Source organism: Solanum pennellii, chromosome 6 (assembly GCF_001406875.1).
Source record: "Solanum pennellii chromosome 6, SPENNV200".
Classification (NCBI taxonomy): domain Eukaryota; kingdom Viridiplantae; phylum Streptophyta; class Magnoliopsida; order Solanales; family Solanaceae; genus Solanum; species Solanum pennellii.
Window position 1 is genome coordinate 26,225,989 of NC_028642.1, and position 25,333 is coordinate 26,251,321.

The 25,333-nt window shown below is 36.4% G+C and overlaps 1 protein-coding gene across 2 annotated transcripts in view; it reads left to right on the forward strand.

The window, feature by feature from the left end:
- The first annotated feature begins 1,159 nt into the window (after window positions 1-1,159).
- LOC107023624 overlaps window positions 1,160-25,333 on the forward strand; it is a 26,518-nt gene continuing 2,344 nt past the window's right edge. For both annotated transcript variants that reach the window (XM_015224375.2, XM_015224374.2), the window contains exons 1-5: window positions 1,160-1,394; window positions 5,725-5,781; window positions 5,874-5,941; window positions 7,070-7,283; window positions 7,362-7,462. In XM_015224375.2, coding sequence (XP_015079861.1) covers window positions 1,314-1,394; window positions 5,725-5,781; window positions 5,874-5,941; window positions 7,070-7,283; window positions 7,362-7,462 — 521 coding nt within the window. In that variant the 5' untranslated portion in view covers window positions 1,160-1,313. The remainder of the gene's footprint in view (window positions 1,395-5,724; window positions 5,782-5,873; window positions 5,942-7,069; window positions 7,284-7,361; window positions 7,463-25,333) is intronic.

Genomic DNA, 25,333 nt, shown 5'->3' on the forward strand with positions numbered 1-25,333 from the left:
CATATGTATCTATATTGTTATAAATTAACATTATGTTACCACATATGTATCTACTGTTGCCACACATGAAATTTGTATTGCCACATATAAATCTTATGTTGCCACAGATGAATCATATGTTGACCCGTATGAATCTTATATTGCCACAGATGAATCTTATGTTGCCACAGATGAATCCTAAGTTGCCACAGACGAATCCTAAATTGCCACAGATGATTCTTATGTTGCCATAGATGAATCCTAAGTTGCCACAGATGAATCTTATGTTGCCACTGATGACCATTTTGTTGCCCTAACGCATAAGTGAGATGTTACACATATGATGAATGTTGGAATATGCACCAACATATCACTAAAATGTGACAACATACAATACATATTTCAACAAATGAAATATATGTTGGACAACTCAACGAGACTATATTTCTAAAATCATATCAACAAAGTGGTCACAAAAGAAAAGAATAGCAATAAAAATCGCATATTCACTGAAATGTTAACAATAAATGTATATTTTCTCAAAATTAGGTTTTTTTTCACATAGGTTGATTGTCTTTTAAAAACAATAAATAATAGGCACCATTACATCATTATTCAATTTTTATATCTATAGAACGATTTATTGTTCATTAATACATGAAAAAAACTTCGAAAATTGTAAAATCTTTCAAAACAATAACTTACCATTATAAGACGAACACAATTCAGTTTAAAAAGAGGAGAGAGTAACGACTGGAGATGAGGAGAAAAATAATGGAGATAAAGATAGTCGGAGAGGAAGATTGTGGAGGAGAGATTGTCGGATTTTCCGATTTCTAAGGAAAAGAAGAAGAACCATCCCAAGAGAAAAGAGAGAACACGTTGGGAGAAGAAGATGAAAAGATTTCTTTTTTAAATAATTTGAATTGAATTATAGAAGTTCAAAAATAAAGTGTTTTTTTATATTTTATAAAAGATCAAAAAATTTTAAAAATATTAAATTTTATCCGATATTTACTTAATTGTATTTTAAAAAGAATTTGACCGAATTTGACCAGCTCTGAACAATTGTCACCAAAAACAAAAAGACTTATTTACCTTTCCCTTAATTTTCTCTAAACACTCACTTAAATTCAATTTTAAAAATCTTTTCTTAATCGAGTTTGATCAGCGCACGTAAATTACCCCAATTTTAAAAATAATAGAAGTAGTAAAAAGATTAAAAAAAAAGAAAAAAGAAAACGAACAGAAGAAAAGTAGTACTCCGAAAATATCAGGAATAGCAGTGAATCGAGCGGGAGGGCGAGCGAATAAGCGAGATCGGAGATCGGAAGATGTCGTCGGAACCACCGCCATTCCAAGAAGCTTCACGTTGTGATGTCTGCAATTGCAGCTTCAATACTTTCCGGCGACGGGTACTCTTCTAGATTCTTTCTGACATTTTCATCTGTCACAACAGTTTGATCTGATGACTCAAGTTTTTTGGACTTTTAGTACGCTCATGTCTGCATAGTGATTGATTTCGCAGTCTATGCTTGATATTTTTGGGAGATTCATTTATCACCTTCAATTATGGTGGAATTAATTTGCATAAAAGCTGAGTTATTACTGCCTTGTCAGCAATAAGAGTTTTCTGACGCAGTGTTATGAATGATGAATGCAGTGAAGGGATGTTTGTTATTGAATTCTACAGTTATCTTTCATGGAAAAGTTCTGCGATGTGCCTAAATAACCAGTTAATTAATACAGTTATGAGTATTAACAATCAGTTTGTAAAAACACATTTGAATTGTTTCCCAACCAAGAAAGGGATGGACAAACATGTTACAACCTGGGGATTTTAGGAAAGGAATTGCAAGATATGAGCTAAGCTAACTATATCAGTATTCTCATTGATAACTCTGAAAATAAGAAGTGAAACAATGGGAGCTTAGGGGAAATGTAATAACTTCTTATTGGACTTTAATAACTAGTGGGTAAATTGCTAACTCAACTCCCCTGTACACTTCTGGAAACATAGAGTACTATTCGCTCAGCTGTATGAATCATATCAGTACTCCCACATTAACAGCACCCTTGCCCTCAAGGGTGAGGAACTTCATCCTTGCGCGATCAAATGGAGGCCAACTTAATCTTCCCATGTCAAACTTTATTAGCTCAATCAAACAACGAGGTCCAGTCCTGATAATGAAGCCACCACTGTCAAAAGTCAATTCAACCCAGGCAAACTTCTTTATGAATTCTCCACTAGTAGGGTTACAAGATGTGAGAATTATTTGCAGAAGCTGCAATAACAGTTAATTAGGATCCCATTCTTAATACTTTGCGCTGAACAGACTTGGTATATTTACCATCCAAATTTTAATCCTTCTCCTCGTTCATATCTTTCATAAAAGATTTCTTTATCATAATTTCTGTTTCTGTTATCTGGCATGCTTGATATAAGAGTGTTGGTGTCAAGAAACATAACACACATAGAACAAAAGACCTGGCGAAATGACCATGGAATTGTTGATGAGAAAGCAAGGACATATAATTAATTCCAACTCGACTCATAGCAGCTTCTTTTTTTGTTGTAAGCCACAATAAGATAACAAGTTTATCAGCCTCGACACAATTAAAGTCGTAATGCCCCATTTCTCTATGCCATAGTACAACTAGTCAAACACCGATGAATCTGTTCAACTTGGGAGGATAAGGTGGTATGTAGCTACATAATTTAAGGAGCCAATTTAAATAGGTATTCGAAGTGTTAATGGAACCTTCGCACAAAAGTTCAAGTTGAAGGTTGCACTATGGTTAATGGTTGATTGTTTCAAATGATCTCGTGCATGGTCTAACTTTAAACGAGTGTATCTCCCAATATACATGGATTTAGAGGGTGTTCTACCATCAAATTGAAGATCTGTGAGTCTTCTTTCCAGCAAATCAAACCGTTTGTCAATTCCAAGTTTAGAGCAAAACGTTATGACCATTTAACCGGAAGGGTACAAAGTAGTCCGCTGCACAGACAGTGACCTCATTTGTCCATATGCGACCACAAGTTGGAACATGAGATCGCAAGTAGGCTTTTAAAATATGGTTGTCAATATTAAAAAAACACCGCAGAGCCAATTCCCTTGTTTTAATCTTTTTCTCCATTAGCAACTGAAATGTTGGCACTTGTCCCCGATTGTACTTGCATCCCCAAGTGTTGTGCTACTATGTAAATGATAAGTCGTGTGTGTTACCCGAATCAACCAAACTCAGTAATGCTTGACCCTTCATTTGAGCCCGTAACTGCATTGTTAATGTGCACTTCTGTCCCGTGATGGCATGCAAGGAAATTTCAGGCTCTTGCACATCTTTTTTTTGGATAACCATGGTGTTCGGGCCAACTTTTGCACACCTCAACTAGCTCCACGGGATATTTGTCACCTCCCACCAACAAAAGCTTCTTGGTAACTTTGTCCACCAAGGCTAGGACAGATGGGAAGAATCACCAAATGTGTCACCTCCCACCAACAACAGATACCATGTATTTGTCCACCGAGTCTAGGAACAGATACCATGTAACTTTGTCCACCAAGTCTAGCACTCCCCTGAAGAATCACCTAGTGTTTTTGTCTCTCTAGGTTTTGAACCAGACACCTCAGTATTCTCAACCACTTCATTGACCATTAGGCTACATCCTTGGGTGCCTCTTGCACATCTTTATGGTCCAAATTTTCTTAATCTGGGTCAGCAAGTTCCAATTTAAACATTTTCTTGCTTTGATACCTAGTTGAATGCAGTTCATCATAATTATAGTACAATCCCTTTGCCCTCTCTCTGCCATTTCTGCTCTTGTCATTTCCTTATAAATGGAGTAGATGTACGGAATAATTTTGGTTCAGTAACCCCACTTAGTGGGTTGTTGCCCTTAGGAGTTGGAATTGTTTGAAGTCGCAGTAGTATTGAAATAGCCTTGAGTCCCTCACCAGGCCTCTTTTCAAGAAGATGTTGCCTGGATTACCTTCTCGAAGCCATATTCATGGCAGGAACCAAATCTGGCGGACTATGCATCTCAACATCAAGCTGAATGGAATCAACCAGGTCGGCAGTACACAGACTAACTTGCTGGTCTATGCAAACATACTCGCTGCCTTGGATAGCCGTTTCCGAAATTGGCGCTGAAATTCTTCAATTGAGCCCATTTGCTTCAATTCAACCAGATTACCTAATGGGTTACTTCCCGGTGGAGTGCCAAACCTGAGAGTACAATATTTCTTGAACTCCGACCAGTCTAGTTAGTGATACTTTCTAATTGATGATGCCTTAACTGTGCCTCACCTAGAAGATAGAATGCTGTCAATCCCACCTTATACGCTTCATCTGTTCTCTGATTTGAGAAGAATTTTGCACAACGGTGTAGCCTAATCAATGGGTCATCGGATCCATCAAAAGTAGGGAAATCCAGCTCTGTGTATCTTGATACCACACTATTTCCTACGAATCAATTGGATTGTTTTTCTGATCTGTAGGGATGGTAACCTATATTGCTACTCATTCCCGTATCAGAATCTCTTCCTTGGTTTTTGCTAATCTCAATAATAAACTCCTACAATTGTAATGATAACTGTTGCAATTGAGCAATAATTACCAAATCAGATTGTGCCATTGTTCTGCATTTTCACACTTAATTGGCAGCCTGCACCTCAACTCTTCAAGTTTGCTTTGATTGCCCACGGTGTTTGGTTCTTATACCAAGTTGTTATGGCCACACACTACAGATTTTGCTACAGGGCGATTCACTGGAAAGTCTGTGCATAGTAGATCCTTCTCCTTGTTTCTATTCTGTGAGCAACTTTGATAATACAAATAAGCTCATTAAATTGGATCCTAATCTTGTTCTTTTGATGTGAAGTACCTGTGTTTCTTTTATTCCTTCTGCATCTTTAAATAAAGACCCTTATTACAAGATATTAAGGAAAACTAGGATCAACTAGCGTAGAAATCAATTCATTGAAGAATTCTACTGAAAAAACAAAGCTACTGCCATTTTTAAGGCCATAAAAATTTGCAATTTGCATCTGATCTATTTATCCTCTCTTAACGTTTCTGTCTTTATCATCTTGGGGGACCCACCTTGCACGAGCATTACCCATGTATGACTCTATAACAAGTATCCGTGGTGATATGATTTTTTTTCATTTGACAAGTTGGACCTACATGAAAAACTCATGTTCCACCAAACCTATGAGATCCTGATCTAACTATTGGACTACATTTCCATGTCTTGATATCACCTTTTTTCTGTTCCAGGCCTTACAGATTAGTAGGCTACAAATAAAGAAAGTAATCCAGTCTATTATAAGAAAAGAGAGAATTGCCATGGATGCTGGGACATATCTCTGCTTACAGCTGTATTAGTATTAGTTACCGGACTATATTTTGTTTCCCTTGTGGTCATGCATGAACTTAGTCACAAGATTTAAAATGTATTGCATATCAAGTTCTCTGGTTTGTGATTGGACTAGTTATTTTTTTCTTTTGATGATACCTGTCTTTCTGTTCCTTTTAGACTTAAGAATTTCGTTTTTAACTCGTGTCGTCCCTATTGTTTATCACCTGTTCAATTAACCTGCAGGGACTGAGCAAGGTTTCCGCTATTATTTTAAATTAGTTCCAGATGTTTTGCTTACTTTCTGTTCCAAAAAAAAAAAAAAAAAGAAACGTAAAAAATATTTTCAAATATTGTATCTGATTTTTCATCCTCTTTTGTAGCACCATTGCAGATGTTGCGGCCGAACATTATGTGCTGAACATTCAGCATTTCAGATGGTCAGTTCTATTTGTTCCATGCCTCTTTCCTTAAGCATCTGTTATGCTTTTTATTAGCTTACCGTTAGTGCTTATACCCAAAATCTTTTCAGGCCTTGCCACAATTTGGTCTTCACTCAAGTGTGAGAGTTTGTGGAGATTGTTTTAATAACTCCTCTCGGTAAATTTCTGCCACTATTATCAATGTAATATCGTATACTTCTCAATATTGAGTGCCAAAAATGCTTTTTATTTTGCCCCATATTCTAAAGTCAGAGATGCTGTCATAGAGTTATGAGGAATTTATTCTTGGAATTCCATCTTCTCTCCCTATTCAATCATAACCTCCAATTTTTCAGTCATTAAGAATCTCTTTTTGTATGACAAAGGAAACCCGCAGCCGCTACCCTTTGGGTGCACACAAGGCAAGTCATTAAGAATCTTTTATCTAGGAAGTAATATTATACTCTTATTAGCTCATGGGTGATTGGCAACTAGTACATGAAAGACAAAAAAACTGCCATCAAGCAGGAAACACTTTAATATGTAAACACTGTTCTCAAAACTAAAATAATAATAAATAAAAACCCTTGAAAATGTTGAAGCCCTTATTGCTTCATCATTTTTGAGAATAGAAGCTTGAGAGTAGCATCCTCCCTTATTTGTTAAAGAATGTAGGGAGTTGGAAACAGTCTGAAGTGCTTGTGATACCATCTGTTAAGCACTTGGATTCAGGACATAACAGAAATGGGTAAATTTTGAAAAGTAGCCAGTCTTTGCTCTGTTTGGTGTTTCATTGATCGAAGGATCATCATATTTCAGTACTGCAATATGTTGGAAAGGTATTACTGTTTCATCTTTGAGGTTTGAGGCCATAGATTTAGTGCCCGTTGGATTAACTCACTTTTAGGTGCTTTTGTCTTTTAAGCATTTTATAAGTTTTGGAGGTGTTTGGAAAGGTTAAAAAGTGCTTCTAAGCATTCACTTTTTGGCCAAAAAAGTTTTAAAATAAGTCAAAAGTCGAATGTAGGGTATCATCTACTTATGACTTTTAGCGTTTGACTTATAAATTACTTTTATAAGCTCATCCAAACAGGCCCTTGTTCATTTATACCTCCCTAAAGATCTTTGACGAGACTGAAAGGCTATTCTGCATATCGGTGTTGATAGTCTGAAGAAAATAATCTGCCTATATACATCGAGCTTCTTTTCAATTTATACATCATTTAACAGAATTGCTAATTAGTATCTTTAATTCTTTTTGATGACACTTCAAAGTTTTACATCTTTTTACTAATCTGATTCTTAGTGGACCCGTTGGAGATGGCGTGATGGCTTCTGCAAGTGAAGTCAATGCCCTGAAAGATTCATTTTCAGCTTTAGATGTTGGTGTCGTGGCAGATATCAAAACTGAAGACACTGTCAAGCAGACTCCTGCTGTAGGCATCACAGACTGCAAATGTGGGATGCCTTTGTGTATATGCCAAGTGTCAGCTACACCAACAACATCCATTGCTTCACAGGAAAGGACATATTTACTGGCCTTCAAATGCTTTTTGAGCAAATGACAATTCCTTTATATTTTTTTTTGATTCCAGCAGGGAATTATTATGCCAAATCCAATTGTAAACATAAATCCAAAACCAAAGAAGGAAAATAAAATTCCAACAAGTAGAGCTTCGACATCAGACAACAAGCAAGGGTATGTAACTGATGTATCTAGTTGTCCTTTTGGAGAAATAGGCCCAGTCTATTTTCTTCAAAGACAGGCTTTCTTTTCTTATGGCTGTTGTAACTTTTATGGGATTGAGTCAAGGTTATGCTATTCGTCTCGGAAGCATTGTCATTAACTATGTCATTGAAACAACACTCACCAGGGAATGGTTAAAACACAGACCCAATTGATAAAGATGTGTGTACGTCAAAGGAAGACAATAGGTCTAATAAGATGGTATATACCTACCCTCCATAAAGAAACCTATACCTATTTATCAGACACTAGGAAAACACAAATAGACCTGAGTTTTTACTGTCTCAATGTAATTAATTCTCCTATTCTAATCCTTGAAAGACAAGGACACATGGTCTTAGATATTTTCTCACCTACTAATTGCACAACCTACAGGTTAAACATTCAACTTAATACTTAGCATTAGCAGGGCATTGATGGACAAAGGGGGTAGTATATTTCAATTAAAAATTTAAACACTCTTTACGAGAAAACATTATCAGCATTTTTATTTAAGTTGTCTTTCCTCTTTTATGGACTTTCTATTGTTGGCCTCCGGGTTAATTTAGGATGTAGTTGATGTTATTATCTTCAGTAACTCAAGTCTTGATTGACTAACATTAGAATCCTTCTTTTGGCGGAATTCAAATACTTGGGTTATTATTTTGGGAAATTGTATGTACTTGTCTAGCATGTATTTAACCTCTTACTATCTGTTCACACACACACACACACACACATATTACCTTTTGACTCTAAATTTCTTCTCAATAACTCAGAGAGCTTGTTTGGTTCAAGGAATTGATAAAACAGGTAGATCTAATATGATTCAAGATGTAATATAATGAATTGACTCACAACCAAACAAGCAAGATAAGATACCAAGGATATGATTAAAAAATAGAAAGAGAATGTGAAAAGATTCAGAAGAAATAAAAAATAATTTAGCTTTAAAAGATCCTTAATTACTAGAATAAATCTTTGGGGGGGGGGGGGGAGAAATTGAACTCATACAAGGGAATGTTGTCACATCCGAGTTTACCTCCTAGACGTTACCGGCCTCGTCGTCCCTTTTAAGGACTAAGACTAGCCTCTTAGTCTCATGTCATTACATTCATAGGTTGAAAATGCGGAAAAATTTAAAACTTTTTATTACATCTACTTGGAGGTTTACATAGACCTCTACATACACATAATATATAGTCGTATCGAGTATACATAGACCCTTCGTATAGGAAGGTTGCATAGCCTTCTACTTTTATTGCACATACATATATATGAGATGGAAAAATAGTCTCAAAGATTGTCTCATCTCATACCATCAAAACGATCATACAATTTTGGGCATAGCCCTACATCAATGTAAAGAAGCCACATGCAGGCTTACACAAGTCGTACACAATGAAAGTGGAATGAACATAAAAGTCTTAGAAATAAAGAAACTTCGTAGGCAAGATATTGGCATTGCCCTCGAAAAGTTTGGGCCTACCCACTTGGATGATAGAGAATATCCAAGCCTTCTTCAAGTCGTCCCGAATGAGCCTTCAACGATAGGAACCTAAAATGTTTGGGAAAAAAGAGAAGAAAATGGGGTTAGTACTTCACATGGACCAAGTATGAGACCATATGCACATATAATGTTAAAACATGCTAAAAAGGGACTTTTAGTCAAAACATGTCATTTTACTCTTTTAGAAGTCTTGTGCAAAGTCAAGCAAGTCATACCAACCAACCAAACATGCTTACTAACTCAACCACGTAATATGTATTCCAACATACTTGAAACCATGATTTACTACAACCCTATCTTCAAGGAATAACATCACAAGAATGAATAAGAGTTAATCACATCATAATAAGCAAGACAACTATTCATGAATCCTCATCAAATCAACAAGTGCAATGACCAAGCAAAGCTCCGTAGCCTTGCTCAACCAAGTAGACTTAACAAGAAAACATAATCAATGTCCAACTTTAACAATATAATCCAACTACATATATCAAGGAAATAATCATCATCATATAGTCATTTACATTGTAGTATCAACATATTATCATCATATACATCATTATCATATAGATATATAATATCAACTTCCTAAAGCTTCCATCAAGGTCAACTAGTGCAAGACATAAGTAGAGTCCCCCATACCCCTACCTAAGCTAAGTTAAACCTCTCAAGTCACCTTAGTTAGTTTATACTTCATTACTTTATTTTACTTTAGGGAACACTTGCCTTAACCGACATAGACCACAAGATCTAAGTGTGGAATCCAGTGTTGTAAAATCTTACATCGATGGAAGGTGGTCTACCGGCAAAGTAGAATGAAACATAAACGTAGCTTTCTAGGTGGATTCACTAGGTAGTCTTTCTATTGGGGCAACGTAGTTCAAGAATCAAGAGATAGCATATTCCCTCTCCATACCACTTGGTAGTTGGGGCCTCCTCTCATGGGAATCCATTGGATGAGTATTCCTCTTTGGGAAGTCAACATCTCATATAGAACTATAGGGCGGATCTTTCTCTCGGGTAGTCAGTGTTGCGGAAGCCGAATATATAGAGAGTGATGGAATCACAACTACTATATCTAAAGGTAGCTAATAAATAGTAAATGAGACAACAACAAAAAGAACACCAGGAATTAACGAGGTTCGGCAAACTTTTACTTTCTTTTGCCTACTCCTCGGACACAACCAACCAATATTTATTTCACTCCAAAAGAGTACAAGTGAAATACTACAAGAGAGAAAGAAAGAACAAATGCCTTAGGAGATGAGAAGGCAAGTGAAAGGTGTGTTACAAATGAATTAGGAGCTACCTATTTATAGGAGTGAATTCTTCCTATTGATGTCATCCATGACATCACAATATGTCAAAATGTCAACATTTACCTTGTGAAATCAATTTATGGTTCACCTATTTCACCTACAAAAGGTGCTATCGTGACTTTTCTACCAATGAAGAATTATCCTCCTAACTACCACATCTTCTCATTAATCCATTTTTGAATCTTGTCAAATTTAACAAATCTCCACCTTGGCAAGATTCTCCATTTTCAACTTTCTCTCAACAACAATTTTGATTGTGTCTTCAACCCTAATCTTCGATGTTCAACAATGTTGATCAAGTTCAAACAATGTTGAAACTTGACCGCAGTCACCACTTTTGTCAACATATCGGCAGGATTATCTATAGTACGAATTTTCTGCATTATGACTCCACCATCTTCTATGATTTCTCGTAAGAAATGATATCGGACGTCAATGTGCTTCGTCCTTGCATGATAAACTTGGTTCTTTGCTAATTGAATAGCACTCTGACTATCACAAAATATTGTGATTTCTTCTTGTCCAATACCAAGCTCTCTAAGCAATCCTTGAAGCTAAATTGCTTCCTTCGCAGCCTCTATAATTGCCATGTACTCTGCCTCAGTGGTAGACAAAGCAACTGTTGACTGCAAAGTAGACTTCCAACTAACTGGTGCATTTGCAATAGTGAAAACATAACCAGTAGTTGATCTTCGTTTGTCCAGATCACCTTCATAATCTGAGTCACAATATCCAACAAGATATTGACTATCTTTCTGCTCAAAAACCAAACCAACATCTACAGTATTATGAATATACCGTAGAATCCATTTTACAGCCTCCCAATGATCCTTTCCAGGATTGTGCATGTACCTGCTTACAACTCCAACAACATGTGAAATATCTGGCCTTGTGTAAACCATTGCATACATCAAGCTACCAATAGCATTAGCGTATGGTACTCTTGACATATATTCTCGTTCAGCTTCATTATTAGGTGACATAGCATCACTAAGCTTAAAATGAGGAGCAAGCGGAGTGCTAACCGACTTCGTTTTTTATTCATACCGAATCGCTTTAGTGCTCTCTTCAAATATTCTTTTTGAGATAAATAGAGTTTCTTTGAATGTCTATCTCTTTTTATCTCCATGCCAAGAATCTTCTTTGCCTCACCCAAATCCTTCATCTCAAACTCCTTTCTTAGTTGAATCTTTAGCTTCTCAATTTCCTCTTGACTCTTAGAAGCTATCAACATATCATCAACATATAGGAGAAGGTATATAAAGGAATTATCTTCAAGCCTGCGCAAATACACACAATAATCGTATTTGCTTCTTATGTACCTTTGCTGCAACATAAACTTGTCAAATCGTTTGTACCATTGTCTAGAAGATTGTTTCAATCCGTACAATGATTTTTCAAGTTTGCACACCATATTTTCTTTTCCATCAACTTTGAATCCTTCTGGCTGAGTCATGTAGATTTCCTCTTCCAAGTCTCCATGTAAAAATGCAGTTTTTACATCCAACTGAACTAGTTCCAAATTTAACTTTGCTACCAAAGCCAACAAAACTCTAATGGAGAAGTGTTTCACAACTGGAGAAAACACCTCATTATAATCAATTCCCTCCTTTTGAGCATATCCTTTGGTCACCAATCTTGCTTTGTAGCGAACATCTTCTTGGTTAGGAAATCCTTCTTTATTTGCAAATACCCATTTGCACCCAATTGCTTTCTTGCCCTCTGGGAGATTGGCCAATCTCCATGTATGATTCTGATGAAGGGACTGCATTTCTTCATCCATGGCAATCCTCCACTTATCTTCTTCTGAACTTTGGACTGCGTCTTTATAAGTGGTAGGAATGTCATCAGCTGCAATTGAGTCCGCACAAGCCACCATATCTATGAGTGGAGCAGGTTTTCTTAATGTCCTTTTTGGCTTGCCGGTTGCTATTGATTCAAGTTGTGGCTGAGGTTCTTGAGATGGAACCTCCTCTTCGACTGTTGTTTCCTCGTTTGATCCCTGTGTTGGGAAAATTATCTTTCCCTCAAACTCCACCTGCTTTGAAGCACCATCAATTTGTTTGGCTTCTTCAAGTGTTACCTTATTTGTCAAGGCAGATTCATCAAAGGTAACATCCCTGCTGAAAATAACTTTTCTTGTCTCTGGACACCATAAACGGTATCTTTTGACTCCAGAAGTAATTCCCATAAATAAAGCTTTCTTTGCTCGTGGGTCCAATTTTGACTCTCTTACATGATAATATGCAATTGAGCCAAATACATATAAAGAACCATAATCTTCAGCAGGTTTTCCATACCATTTTTCAAATGGTGTCTTCCCACCAATAGCAGTAGATGGTAGACGATTAATGAGGTGGCACACATATGTTATTGCCTCAGCCCAAAATTCTTTGCCCAAGCCAGCATTGGACAAGATACATCGAACTTTCTCCAGCAAAGTTCCGGTTCATGCGTTCTGCCACTCCATTCTGTTGTGGTGTATTTTTTACGGTGAAATGTCTAACGATGCCATTTTCCTCACAATTTTTCTGAAAAAGATCATTTTTGTATTCGCCACCATTGTCTGTGCGAAGACACTTGATCTTTCTGCCACTTTGAGTTTCTATCATCGCCTTCCATTTGAGAAAAATTCCCAATACTTCATCTTTTGTTTTCATCGTATACACCCACAATCTTCGAGAAAAGTCATCAACAATGGTTACAAAATAGTGTTTCTCACCTAATGAAGGTGTTTTGGAAGCACCCCAAACATCCGAATGAACATAATTCAAAATACCTTTAGTATTATGGATAGTTGTTCCAAATTTAACCCTTGTTTGCTTTCCCTTGATACAATGCTCACAAAACTCCAAGTTGCAAGTTTTTACTCCTTTTAGCAATCCTTGATCTGATAAAGTTTTCAAGGGTTTCCCTCCAGCATGCCCCAAGCGCATGTGCCACAGCTTGGTCATTTCTGCCTCCTTCTCGTCATTGGATGTTGTTGCCGCTGTCCCAATAACTGTACTACCTTGATAGTGGTACATGTTATTATTTCTTCGAATTGCCTTCATTACCACCAGTGCACCAGAGCATATTCTCATCACGCCATTATCTGCAATGACTTTGAACCCCTTTGATTCTAGGGCTCCTACAGAAATGAGATTTTTCTTCAAATCTGGTACATATCGAACATCTGTTAATGTTCTACTTAATCCATCATGGTTCCTTAATCGGATTGAACCAACACCATATGCGGTAAGAGGATTATTGTTTGCAGTGTGAATAACTCCACATTCTCCTTCTTGTAAATCAATAAACCAGTCCCGATTGGGACACATATGATAACTACAAGCTGAATCCATCAACCATACATCAGATGATTTGGATGGATCTGTTATAACTAGTGAGTAATCGGAATCATCACAATCAGCCACATTTGAATCCATGACAGCCTTCCCATTATTTGGTTTGGCTTTGCTATTCAACTTTGGGCAGTCTTTCTTCCAATGCCCTTTTTCTCGGCAAAAGGCACATTCATCTTTGCTGAGTCTCGATCTTGACTTGGATCTCCCTTTCTTCGTTCTCATATGATTTTGAGAACGACCTCTCGCAACTAGTGCTTCTGCTTCTCCGCCTTTTTGTTTTTCTCTCTTTCTTTGTTCATAACTGTATAAGGCAGAACAAACTTCTTTGAGAGATACTTCATCATTCTCATGCAGTAGAGTCGTTTCAAAATGATCAAACTCATCGGGAAGTGAACTTAACAACATTAAGGCCATATCTCCATCCGTAAAAGTCACGTCCATATTTCGCAAATTTGTTGCCAACTTATTAAAGCTGGTGATATGATCATTCATTGTGCTACCGGGAACATAAGTGAAGCGTAACAGTCTTCTTTTCATGTAAAGTTTATTTTGACTGTTTTTATTCAAGAATTTCTCCTCCAATGAATTCCATAATTTATTTGCAGATGTTTCCTTCGTGTATGGATACTTTTGTTCTCTTGCAAGGTAAGATCGAATGGTACCGCAAGCAACACGGTTGATGATCTTCCAATCTTCTTCTCCTACACCGTCTGGTTTCTTTTCTTCAATGACAATATCTAGCCATTGTTGAAAAAGAACATCAAGGACCTCGCCTTGCCACATTCCGAAATGTCCTGATCCATCAAAAAATTCAACTGCAAATTTCGCATTTGACACAATTCTTGTCATAAGCGAAGATGCCAATGATGACGTATTATTGACACTTGATGTGGACTCATCATTTTTCTTATCTCCTATTTTACTACAAATACTATTTACTAGCTAACAATTCAAAGACCAAAGTAAATCTCTTTCTGATGTGGAAGTTCAGACTATGCTGCAACCACAGAGCATACTCAGATAATACCTTGGCTCTGATACCAATTGTTGCGGAAGCCAAATATATAGAGAGTGATGGAATCACAACTACTATATCTAAAGGTAGCTAATAAATAGTAAATGAGACAACAACAAAAAGAACACCAGGAATTAACGAGGTTCGGCAAACTTTTACTTTCTTTTGCCTACTCCTCGGACACAACTAACCAATATTTATTTCACTCCAAAAGAGTACAAGTGAAATACTACAAGAGAGAAAGAAGAACAAATGCCTTAGGAGATGAGAAGGCAAGTGAGAGGTGTGTTACAAATGAATTAGGAGCTACCTATTTATAGGAGTGAATTCTTCCTATTGATGTCATCCATGACATCACAATATGTCAAAATGTCAACATTTACCTTGTGAAATCAATTTATAGTTCACCTATTTCACCTACAAAAGGTGCTATCTTGACTTTTCTACCAATGAAGAATTATCCTCCTAACTACCACATCTTCTCATTAATCCATTTTTGAATCTTGTCAAATTTAACAGTCATCACCACCCATTGTCAAGTTCACTCGGTGCTAAGCTAAGTCCCTTTATTGAAATGTCTTTAAGCCTTTAATTATCAATCATAGCTTAGTTTAGATCATAGGGTCTACCCCTTGTATAATCATCATCATCAATAGCTCAATAAGAATTGCATGAGTATAGTCCTTTCATCACAATTTCACATAAGTGAGGTTAACACATTAGCATTTCATAGCATATCAAGGCACATTGATAGTTTTCACCATCCTTATATCACATACACCTTAATCAACCTCACAACATAGTCAAGACATTTCAATGCAACATCATATCACCCTATCATCCTAATATAAGAGATACACCAATATGACATCATGACTTAACCACAATTATTTACAGGTGGAAGTAAAGATAGAGATTCCAAGACTTACCAAGTCTTTCTCATAGTTCATCATCAAGGTCTTACCATAAATCCTCAATTCCATCCAATTTAGATGTTCAACATCATAATTCAGTATTCAACATGATAACTAGACTAGAATAATCACTATAGCACAATGCAATACTAGATCATACTTAAAATAAGATGCCTAGGTCAACTCACCTTCTGACCTAGATCATCTTCTCAAGACTAGCATGAAAGACTACAATTCGCTCCAATTTTTTAATGATTATTGTAACTACATCATTAAATAGTGATATAACCCATAAGCAAGACAATTGAATCAATCACAACCCAATTTACATTAAGATCAAACTTAGGGTTAGGGGTTAAAGATCACATTCTTCAATTTGAATCAAAACATTACAATTAATCATAATCAAGTTCAATTACATGTTAATCTATCCATTATACCCTAAAGAAGCCATAAACAACTCAATTCACAACATCAATTTCGTAAATTGGATAAAACCCACATGAAAACTCAACTTTTGAAATCCATTTTAAAGGAACCCTTTGAGCAAAGAGTCTCAAAGGTGAATAGATCACATACCTTAACGTTTGATGAAGAATTGATGGTGAATTCGTCCCTTTTCCAGCCCTCGAACCCCTTTCCTTGCTAGTCTTCAATGGTGAGTTCAAGTAGAGAGAGAAAGAAGAGAGAAGGAAAAGAATTTATTTGTGAGTTGTGTTTAGATTAATGAGGGTTGGGGTGTTTATATTGGGACTTAATCAACTTAATTAGGCTCCCCTAAACCCTTAGCTAACCACTAAACCACTTAATTAATTAAATGACTTAACATTAAAACGTGCAGCAAAGTCAAGACCCTCACAGATGGGACCCCGTCGACTGGCCTTCTGTGAGTCGACGGGCTGGCCTCCCCTCCGTTCTGCACTCCGTAGGTAAGTTCAGAGACTGTGCAGGCAAGGGGCTTCCTCGAATTGTCTAAGTGTGGGACGACGGTGGCATCGACGCCTCGTCGATCCACACATGGGTCGTTCCTTGTCCCGTCGATGCACACTGCCATGCAGTGTTGCCTGAAACTGCAGGGGTCCTCCTCAAGGGCCCTTGGTTGGTCCTTGGGGAGTCGTACCCAGATGTTCGACCATGAAACAACTTAAACACCTATTAGCTACCCTGTCACCACTTTTTATAAATTTGTGACTCCTAAAAGCTAGTCAAAGAGGCTAAGGCACACTGTTACCCCTTTGGACCAACTTTCGGACGTCATGGACGTTCTTGGAAGTTTTGGTTCTTAAATTTCCTAAATGACCTATATTCATTAAAACAAACTTAAAAACAATACTTAGACCCCATGACACCTATGTTAGGCTTTACGACACGTCTTGGATTTTCAAAGTGTTACAAATGCTTACAAAAGTGATCAAGAGGGTTTAATTGGACTAGTCTTGCAAATACTATTTATACTAGTCTCGCAAAAATAGTCATATTACAAAAATGAGCAAATTAATTCTAAAGATATGACACCTGGGCCTAACTCAACCCCAAAAGCTAGCTCATGATGGGAGGATTGTCCGAGTCCATATAAAGAGACCATCAGTCCATTCTCAACCAATGTGAAACTTTTGCCTACTCTAATGTCCCCTTCACGCCCAGGCCCGACTGGAGCGTCGACCGAGAGCCCAAATGGGGATGGACCTAGCTCTAATACCATGTAAAATACAAAGAGAACGAAGCAATCTTCCATATTAGATTAATCCAAAAAGGAGAGCTATTTGTAGGTTTACAAATAATCTATTTAAGGAAAACAAAATCAGAAAATTCGTAAATATCTCTATATATGATTGTGTTGAGATTGTGCTATGTATTCCATAGGAAAATATGTCTATGTATATTCTAACACTCCCCCTCAAGTTGGAGCATAGATATTAATCATGCCCAACTTGTTACAAAGATATTCCACTCGAGTACCATTAAAAGCCTTGGTAAATATATCACCCAATAGCTCTCCTGTCTTTACATTGAATTTGAGGCAATGTGTAGAGCAGCCTGGTTATCATACCAAAGTTTTGCTGGGACAAAGGGTTCAAACCGATCACAATTAAAAGGTGATGAATCCATAGTATTTCACATGTGGATTGAGCCATAGCTCTAAACTCAGCTTCTGTATTAGATCGAGATACAAAAGTTTGTTTCTTACTCCTCCAAGATACCAAATTTCCACCAACAAAAATGCAATAGCCAGTAGTAGATCTTCTATCTATTCTTGATCCAGCCCAATCAACATCTGCAAAACACTCGATACGAGTATGTCCGTGGTCGCTATACAAAATGCCAAGGCTAGGAGCTCCTTTCAAGTAGCACAAGATTTGTTCCAAGGCTGTCCAATTTTTGATTGTTGGTGCACACATAACAATACTGACTGAATATGCAACATCTGGACGGGTCACTGTGATGTAGTTCAATTTCCCAACCAATTTCCTATATCTTTCTGGATCATCAACAGGATCACCATCATCCTTAGTAAAATGAACTTTAGGAACCGTTGGTGTGCAACATGGTTTGGCTCCCGATTTTCCAGTTTCTGCAAGTAGTGCAAGTACATACTTTCTTTAGGGCAAGAAAATTCTTTTCTTTCTTCTTGCTACTTCAATTACCCAAGAAGTATTTCAGTTGCCCCAAATCTTTGGTATGAAACTTGGCATGTAAAAACTCCTTCAGAGAAGAAATTGCTGCACAATCATCTCTTGTAATAAAATATCGTCAACATAAACAACTAAAAGAATAATACCAATTGTTGACTGCAGAGACCCTAAGGTGTCGTTTGGTACAAAGATCAATAATGCAGGGATTGGTAATGCAGGGATTATTTTTATCAAGTGTTTGGTTCATTGTTTCTGACCTAGTCTTGTGTGTGGTTTAAAACTCTACAAAAATATTCTTCCAATTATACCCTAGAGTTATTATGGGATTTTCTATTTCATGTAATTGGGTCAAGGTAGATAATTAACGGACAATATTATTTTTTATAGCATTTTTAACTAGTTAGGAGGATAGAAAAATTATCGTCATGTTTCTATTTTCTCGCTTAAATTATTTGAGAGTAAATAATTATCATCTTAATAAATTGGAGTTAATATCTCAAAAGGTCACACAACTATAATAATTAAAGAGAAAATGTATTGAATTTTGTTTNTATATATATATATATATACATACTCTTGTTTTAGATTGCCTGTGTAATGTTTAATGGACTTCCGTTAAGAGACAATATTTGACTTATGAATTGTTCTTAAATTTGTACATAAATATTAGCATATTAGTTGAATTATAATATTTTATATTAATAATAAATAGATTAAATAACGGATATTTTAGAAACAAATAATTATATGTAAATAAGAAAATTTGTAAGCTAAATTATTCAAATAAATTTATTAATATAAATATAAAATACAAAATCAAGAAAAAAAACAAAATGGTTAAAAGGACTTGAGGGGGTATTTTTGTCTTTACCTAGATTAGTCCCATAGTATTAGAGCTAATACCTCCAAATGGAAGGTATTAGTTATACACCCTCTAATACCATGTAGGGTGTATAACTAATCCATGGATTGATTATACATAGACCTAAAATTCCTACCAAATATAGTATTAAATCACACGTAATACTTGGACTATTTCTCCTAATGCTCCCTACCAAACGCCCCCTAAGTGTCTATGTAGCGTACCTGTGTGGTACCTGATCTATCACATTGTTGTTTGAGTGTAAGCTCACATTAGAGTTGAGCCACTAATCATTAGAATAGTATACATATTCTCAATCCTCTTAACATATCTATGTATGTTCTTTATTTAGTTATCTCTCAGGATAATAACAAGTACACAATGAATATAACAATTGCACATCACAATTACAAGTCATCTAAAGACATGCTTCACAATTTAACAACTTATTCATACAAGCATTGTCAAGTCAACAAATATCCACCACAGACTATATATGAAGACGAAATAAACATGCTTTATAGACTCTCTTTTTTTTGACGACAAGGGAAACCCGCAGCCCCTACCCTTTTGGGTGCGCAGAGAGTAAAACCCCGCTCCTATGCAGTAACTCGCAAACCACATAGGAGAGGTAACCCGCACCAGGCAAGCCTGGTGCGACGAGCTCGACCAGAAGGCAAACCCCTTGCTTTCGTTGGCAAGGGGTTTCGAACTTGAGACCTCCAACATGGAAGTCCCAAGCTCAAACCACTGGGCCACCCCGAAGGGTAACATGCTTTATAGACTCTCAACACATACAAGTAAATAATCGTGCAGTTTTTTAGTTGTATAGAGGAGATAATTTTCAATTGATCTTTTTGTTGCCTCATCTTTACAAAAAACCAACAGTGGTATAAGAGCCTCATTGATTTTACGGGACATGTGAGTTCTTCTAAAGAATTATTTTCAACCTGTCGCGACTACTTTAAACCCTCTAGGGCTGTTTTTAGCCTATTGTGGTTATTTTCAATGCACAAGCTATTTTCAATCAATATCCATTTTAAACTTATTTTCAACCATGACAGTCTCTCAATACCCCACCTATAATTTATGGAATGTTGTAATAGAAGAATTCTCACAAGCACTCCTTACAAATCCTATCACTGTCAAGATGAGAGCACTTTCAAACAAGACAAGATTATTGAGGGTGTTTTCTAAGCACAAATCGAAAGAAGAAAAAGAAAGAAGAAGAGAAATATCAATATAAAAAAATGTGCAAGTTCAAAATAATCAAACGAATTCAGCATCAACTGTCAGAACAAAAATTGAGGAGTGTTGAAAATTGCTTTAAGTTACTACAGTAATTTTCTTTTTAGCCTAATGATTAAGTTAATTAGGTTTAGGAATTTGAATTTTTTAAAATTTTATTAGGTTGTTTTGGTTTGTTGAGATATTTTTGTTTTCTTAATTATTCAGTTTTGTTGGTTGTAAATTTGCTATTTAAAACCCTTCTATGCTTTATAAAATTATTAAGAGACAATTTTCTGTCTATCTTTTTGATGCGTCATCTTTTTTTAGAAAAAATAACTGATCCTCTGAGTCGATTACTTCAAATGATTTATCGCCTGGAATGAAGAAGATTTTGTATTCAATATGAACTGAAAAGAGCTATCACTTGGAAATTTTTTCTTGTGGTAGCATATTCAAAGAGAGAAAAAGTATGGGCACTTTTCCCAAGTCAGAGATTATGACAGTAGTTTAGATGTTTAGAATTTGATGAATTCTAAAGTGTCTTTTTGATACTAAATATGAAAATGTTCAAAAAGTGTAGTAAAGATATTCTTTTTGAGAATGTGGAAATAAATATACACTAGCTGGTGTCATGGAACGTTAGGGGACTAAACAATAAAGAAAGAGGAGAATCGTGAATAGTTTGATTAAGGAGTGGGGTGCAGATGTAATGTGTTTACAAGAATCAAAAATAGAAGGAGATATCTTAGAGATGGTTCAACAACTTTGGGGAGGGAGATGGATTAGACATGCATCTTTGGATGCAAGTGGTACAAGAAGGGGGATTCTCGTTATGTGGGATGAGAGGAAGTGGAAGGGGGAGATTCTGGAAATAGGAATGCATACAATTTCTTGTAAATTTTATCCCAAATACTAAATTATTCATGTCATATAACAGGAGTATATGCTCCTAATTGCTACAAGGAAAGGAGGTTGGTTTGGGAAGAAATAGGAGCAGTGAGGAGTCTGATACAGGGACCATGGGCTCTATGTGGGGATTTCAATGTATCAAGGTTCAATTCTGAGAAAAAGAACTGTAACCATAGAACATAAGGAACAACAACCTGCAGGAAGTTAAGCTTAAGTGTATTTTGTTGTTCTGTTTTTGGTGTACAAATGTCTATTCCAATGAAACTGAGTCAATCATAGATTTTTTAGGATTCATTTAGATTTGGTTCAATTTTTGGATAGATTATACTTACTTTCTGCTTTTGTAAATATGGTTTTTCAGTACTACCTAAGTACTCTGTGAAATACAAATTTACAGTTTCAAAAAAAAAAAAAAACAATAGAACATAAGGCATGAAAGAATTTTCAGATTTCATTGAAGACATGAAGCTGATTGATTTTCAACTATAGGATGCTACTTACACTTGGTTCAAAGGGGAACAACATGAAGTAGCACCCAGAATTGATAGGATCTTGAATTCAGAAGAATAGGATGCTAACTTCAATAATTTGAAACATGTACCCCTCCAAAGATTGAGTTCAGACCACATTCCATTAGCCTTGTTGGGTGGATCTTGGGAGAGAAACAAGAACTATTTCAAATTTGAAAACTGGTGGCTTGAAACAGAAGGTGTCAACTTGTTGACAGATGAAAAGATGGTGGGATTCTTTCAACTTCACTGGAAGACCTGACCATGTTTTAGCATCCAAACTCAAAGTTGTTAAAACTAAACAAAAGGAATGGAGGAAATATGATGCTGGAAATCTGGGCAATCAGCGGAAAAAGCTACTTGAACAAATGGCAGTAATAGATGCAAATAGAGAAGGTAGAATTCTCACAGAGAAAGAGATAACAAAGAAGGCAGGGATTATATTGGAGTATGTGGAGCTGGTCAAAAGGGAAGAAAGTCTGTGGAGTCAAAAATCAAGAGCATTGTGGGTCACAGCTCACAAAAGGGGACAAGAACACTAAGTTTTTTCATAGAATAGCAAATGCTCATAGAAGATATAATAACATAGATCAGCTCATTGTACTGCGAGAAATCACTCAAGAGCAACCCAAAATTGAAGGGGAAATCATTGATTTCTATAAAAAATTGTACACTGAAACAGCTCAATGGAGGGCTACTCTTAAAGATGTCCAATTTCCAATTAAAATAGAGGAGGAAAAGGAAGCTTTCCAAGCCAACTTTTAAGAGAGTGAAGTGTTGAGATGTATGAAGGTGTGTGCAGTGGATAAGGCTCCTGAATGGATTCACTATGGGATTCTTCATCAACTGTTGCGAAATCGTTAAACAAGACATAATGGATACTTTTCAAAACTTCCATGAACAAGAAGTTTTTGAGAAAAGCTTTAATGCAACATTCATTGCACTCATACCAAAGAAGAAAAGAGCAAATGAGCTAAAGGACTTCAGACCTATAAGCCTGATAGGTAGAATCTAGAAACTACTCTCCAAAGTACTAACTGAGAGGTTGAAAGGAGTGATTGCTAAATTGGTTGATTCCCAACAGATGGCTTTCCTTAAGGGTAGACCGATCATGGATGCTGCGTTGATTTCTAATGAAGCTATAGACTCCGGAATCAAACAAAAGAAGCCTGGTATACTATGCAAACTGGACATAGAGAATGCATATGATCATGTCAATTGGAGGTATTTACTAAAGATACTGGAAAGAATGAGCTTCGGACATAAATGGTTGAAATGGATAACGATTGTATCTCAACTGCTAAGTTTTCCGTGCTTATAAATGGAGCCCCTACAAGATTTTTCAATACTCATAGAGGTCTCAGGCAAGGGTCCCCTTTGTCACCTTTTTTATTTTTTAATCGATATGGAGGGGCTAAATAGTGTGATCAAAACAGCAAGCAGCAGAGCATGGTTGAAATGCTTTGATGTTGCAAGAGAGGGTGGTGACAGTTTGGAGGTAACACACCTACAGTATGCAGATGGTACCCTAATCTTTTGTGATACTGAGGAGCAACAACTGAAATATCTAAGGGTTATACTGATTCTATTTGAAGGGATGTCTGGATTACATATCAACCGGAGGAAGAGCTTAGTGTATCCAATCAATGAAGTCACGAATATGAACTGCCTAGCAGCAATCCTTAGTGGGGAAATTGGTACTCTGCCAACAACTGACTTGGGAATGCCTCTAGGTGGAAACTTCATCTCAGTTGATATATGGAATGGTGTGCTGGAGAAGTGTGAAAAAAAATTGGCTAGATGGAAAACTCAATATCTGTCTATCGGAGGTAGACTGACTCTCTTCAATTCAGTCTTAGATTCCTCGCCAACTTACATGATGACCTTGCTCCCAATACCAGCAAGAGTTATCAAAAGATTGGACAGTATCAGTTGAAAGTTCCTATGGCATGGCAACAAGGAGAGGAAAGGCTTCAATTTGGTGAAGTTGAAAGTGGTTATAACTGACAAGAAGGTAGGAGGTATGGGGATAAAGAACTTCAAGTACAGAGTAAAGCTCTCAGAATGAAATGGCTGTGGAAGTTTGCCAATGAAAATAAGATGCTATGGAAAAGGGTAACAGGTGCAAAATATGAAGGTGAAGATATGTGGATGACCAAAGAAGTGACTACACCTTATGGAGTGAGTTTGTGGAGATCAATAAGAGACATGTGGGATAAAGTTGGGAGTAATGCAAGGATCAAAGTTGTAGATAGAGCAAGACCAGATTCTGTAAAGATGAGTGGCATGAAAAGGGAAACCTGGAAGTTCTTTTCTCTGACATATGCAATATAGTTTTGGTGTAATCAGGTATATTCCAATGACACTGTGTCAGTAATTGATGTTTTAGACTCAATATAGACTGAAACAAGTGGAAAAGAAGACATTTGTATATAATGGTTTCATTACACTTTGTGATATAATACAAAGTAACCTGTTTCAAAAAAATTATAAACGAACAGATGGTGGGAGTAATGGTAGATATATATAGTAATTCTAATTGCATATTGTAGGCATGCATATTCTTTTACTGAACTTGCATGAGGATTGCCAAAATAAAGTGAAATGGTTAGCGGTATTATTGTAACTTGTGAAATCAAACCAAGGCCACATGAGTCTTTTATACACATATACGATGATGATTTTTCCCTTGATAGTTAATTCCACCTTCCCTCATGGTTAAATAGTGTCATATTCTTGAGGGTCAAGATCACTGTGAGTTATTCCAATTTATAATAGAACTCCAAAAGAGTCTGACGAGCATTCTCTATAGAGTGAATTGTGTATATGCCCCAGAAAATTCTCCAAAATCTAGAGAAAATTCCGAATACAAATTGAAAAACATGTTTCTATCAACAATTTATTTCCTTCCTCCTTTTTGAGACTCACAGCAACATACCGAGTGTATCCCACAAGTGGTGTCTGGGAAGGGTATGTTATATGCATTACCGTACCCCTACCTTTTGAGACTGTAAGCAAGAGAAATTGTTTTCTGTTCAACTTTGTTATTTTCTATTTAAATCAGACAAGAGGAAGGAGAATTTAATCTCCAACTTCCCCTTTGAATTTTCCCACTTTCACTTTCTTGTTCTCCTGCTCCTACTTTTGACCATAAGTGTTGGTTTATAAGATGTTTTCTTCAAAATCCATAATCTTTCTTGTTCTCTTTTTCTTACTTTTGACGTTAAGAGTGTGTTTGGTATGAAGAAAAACATTTTCTGGAAAATATTTTTCAATTTTTCCATGTTTGGTTGGGACAAAAGTTTTGGAAAATGTTTTCCAAATCAACTCATTTTCCTCAAAATTAAGGAAAATGACTTCCCTTCAAAAATTAAGGAAAACATTTTTCAAAACTCTCCTCCAATTTAAAATTAATTTTTTTTTGGAAAAACATCAATTTTAAAAAAACATTTTCGATTTCTAATTTTTTTTTCCACCCGATCCCTGAGCCACCACCACCTCCACCGTCCAGCCCCCCCAACCCCACCCCCTCCCCAAAAAATTAACTTTGTTTCTAAAAATATTTTTTAACTTCAATTTTTTTTTTTAAACTCCTA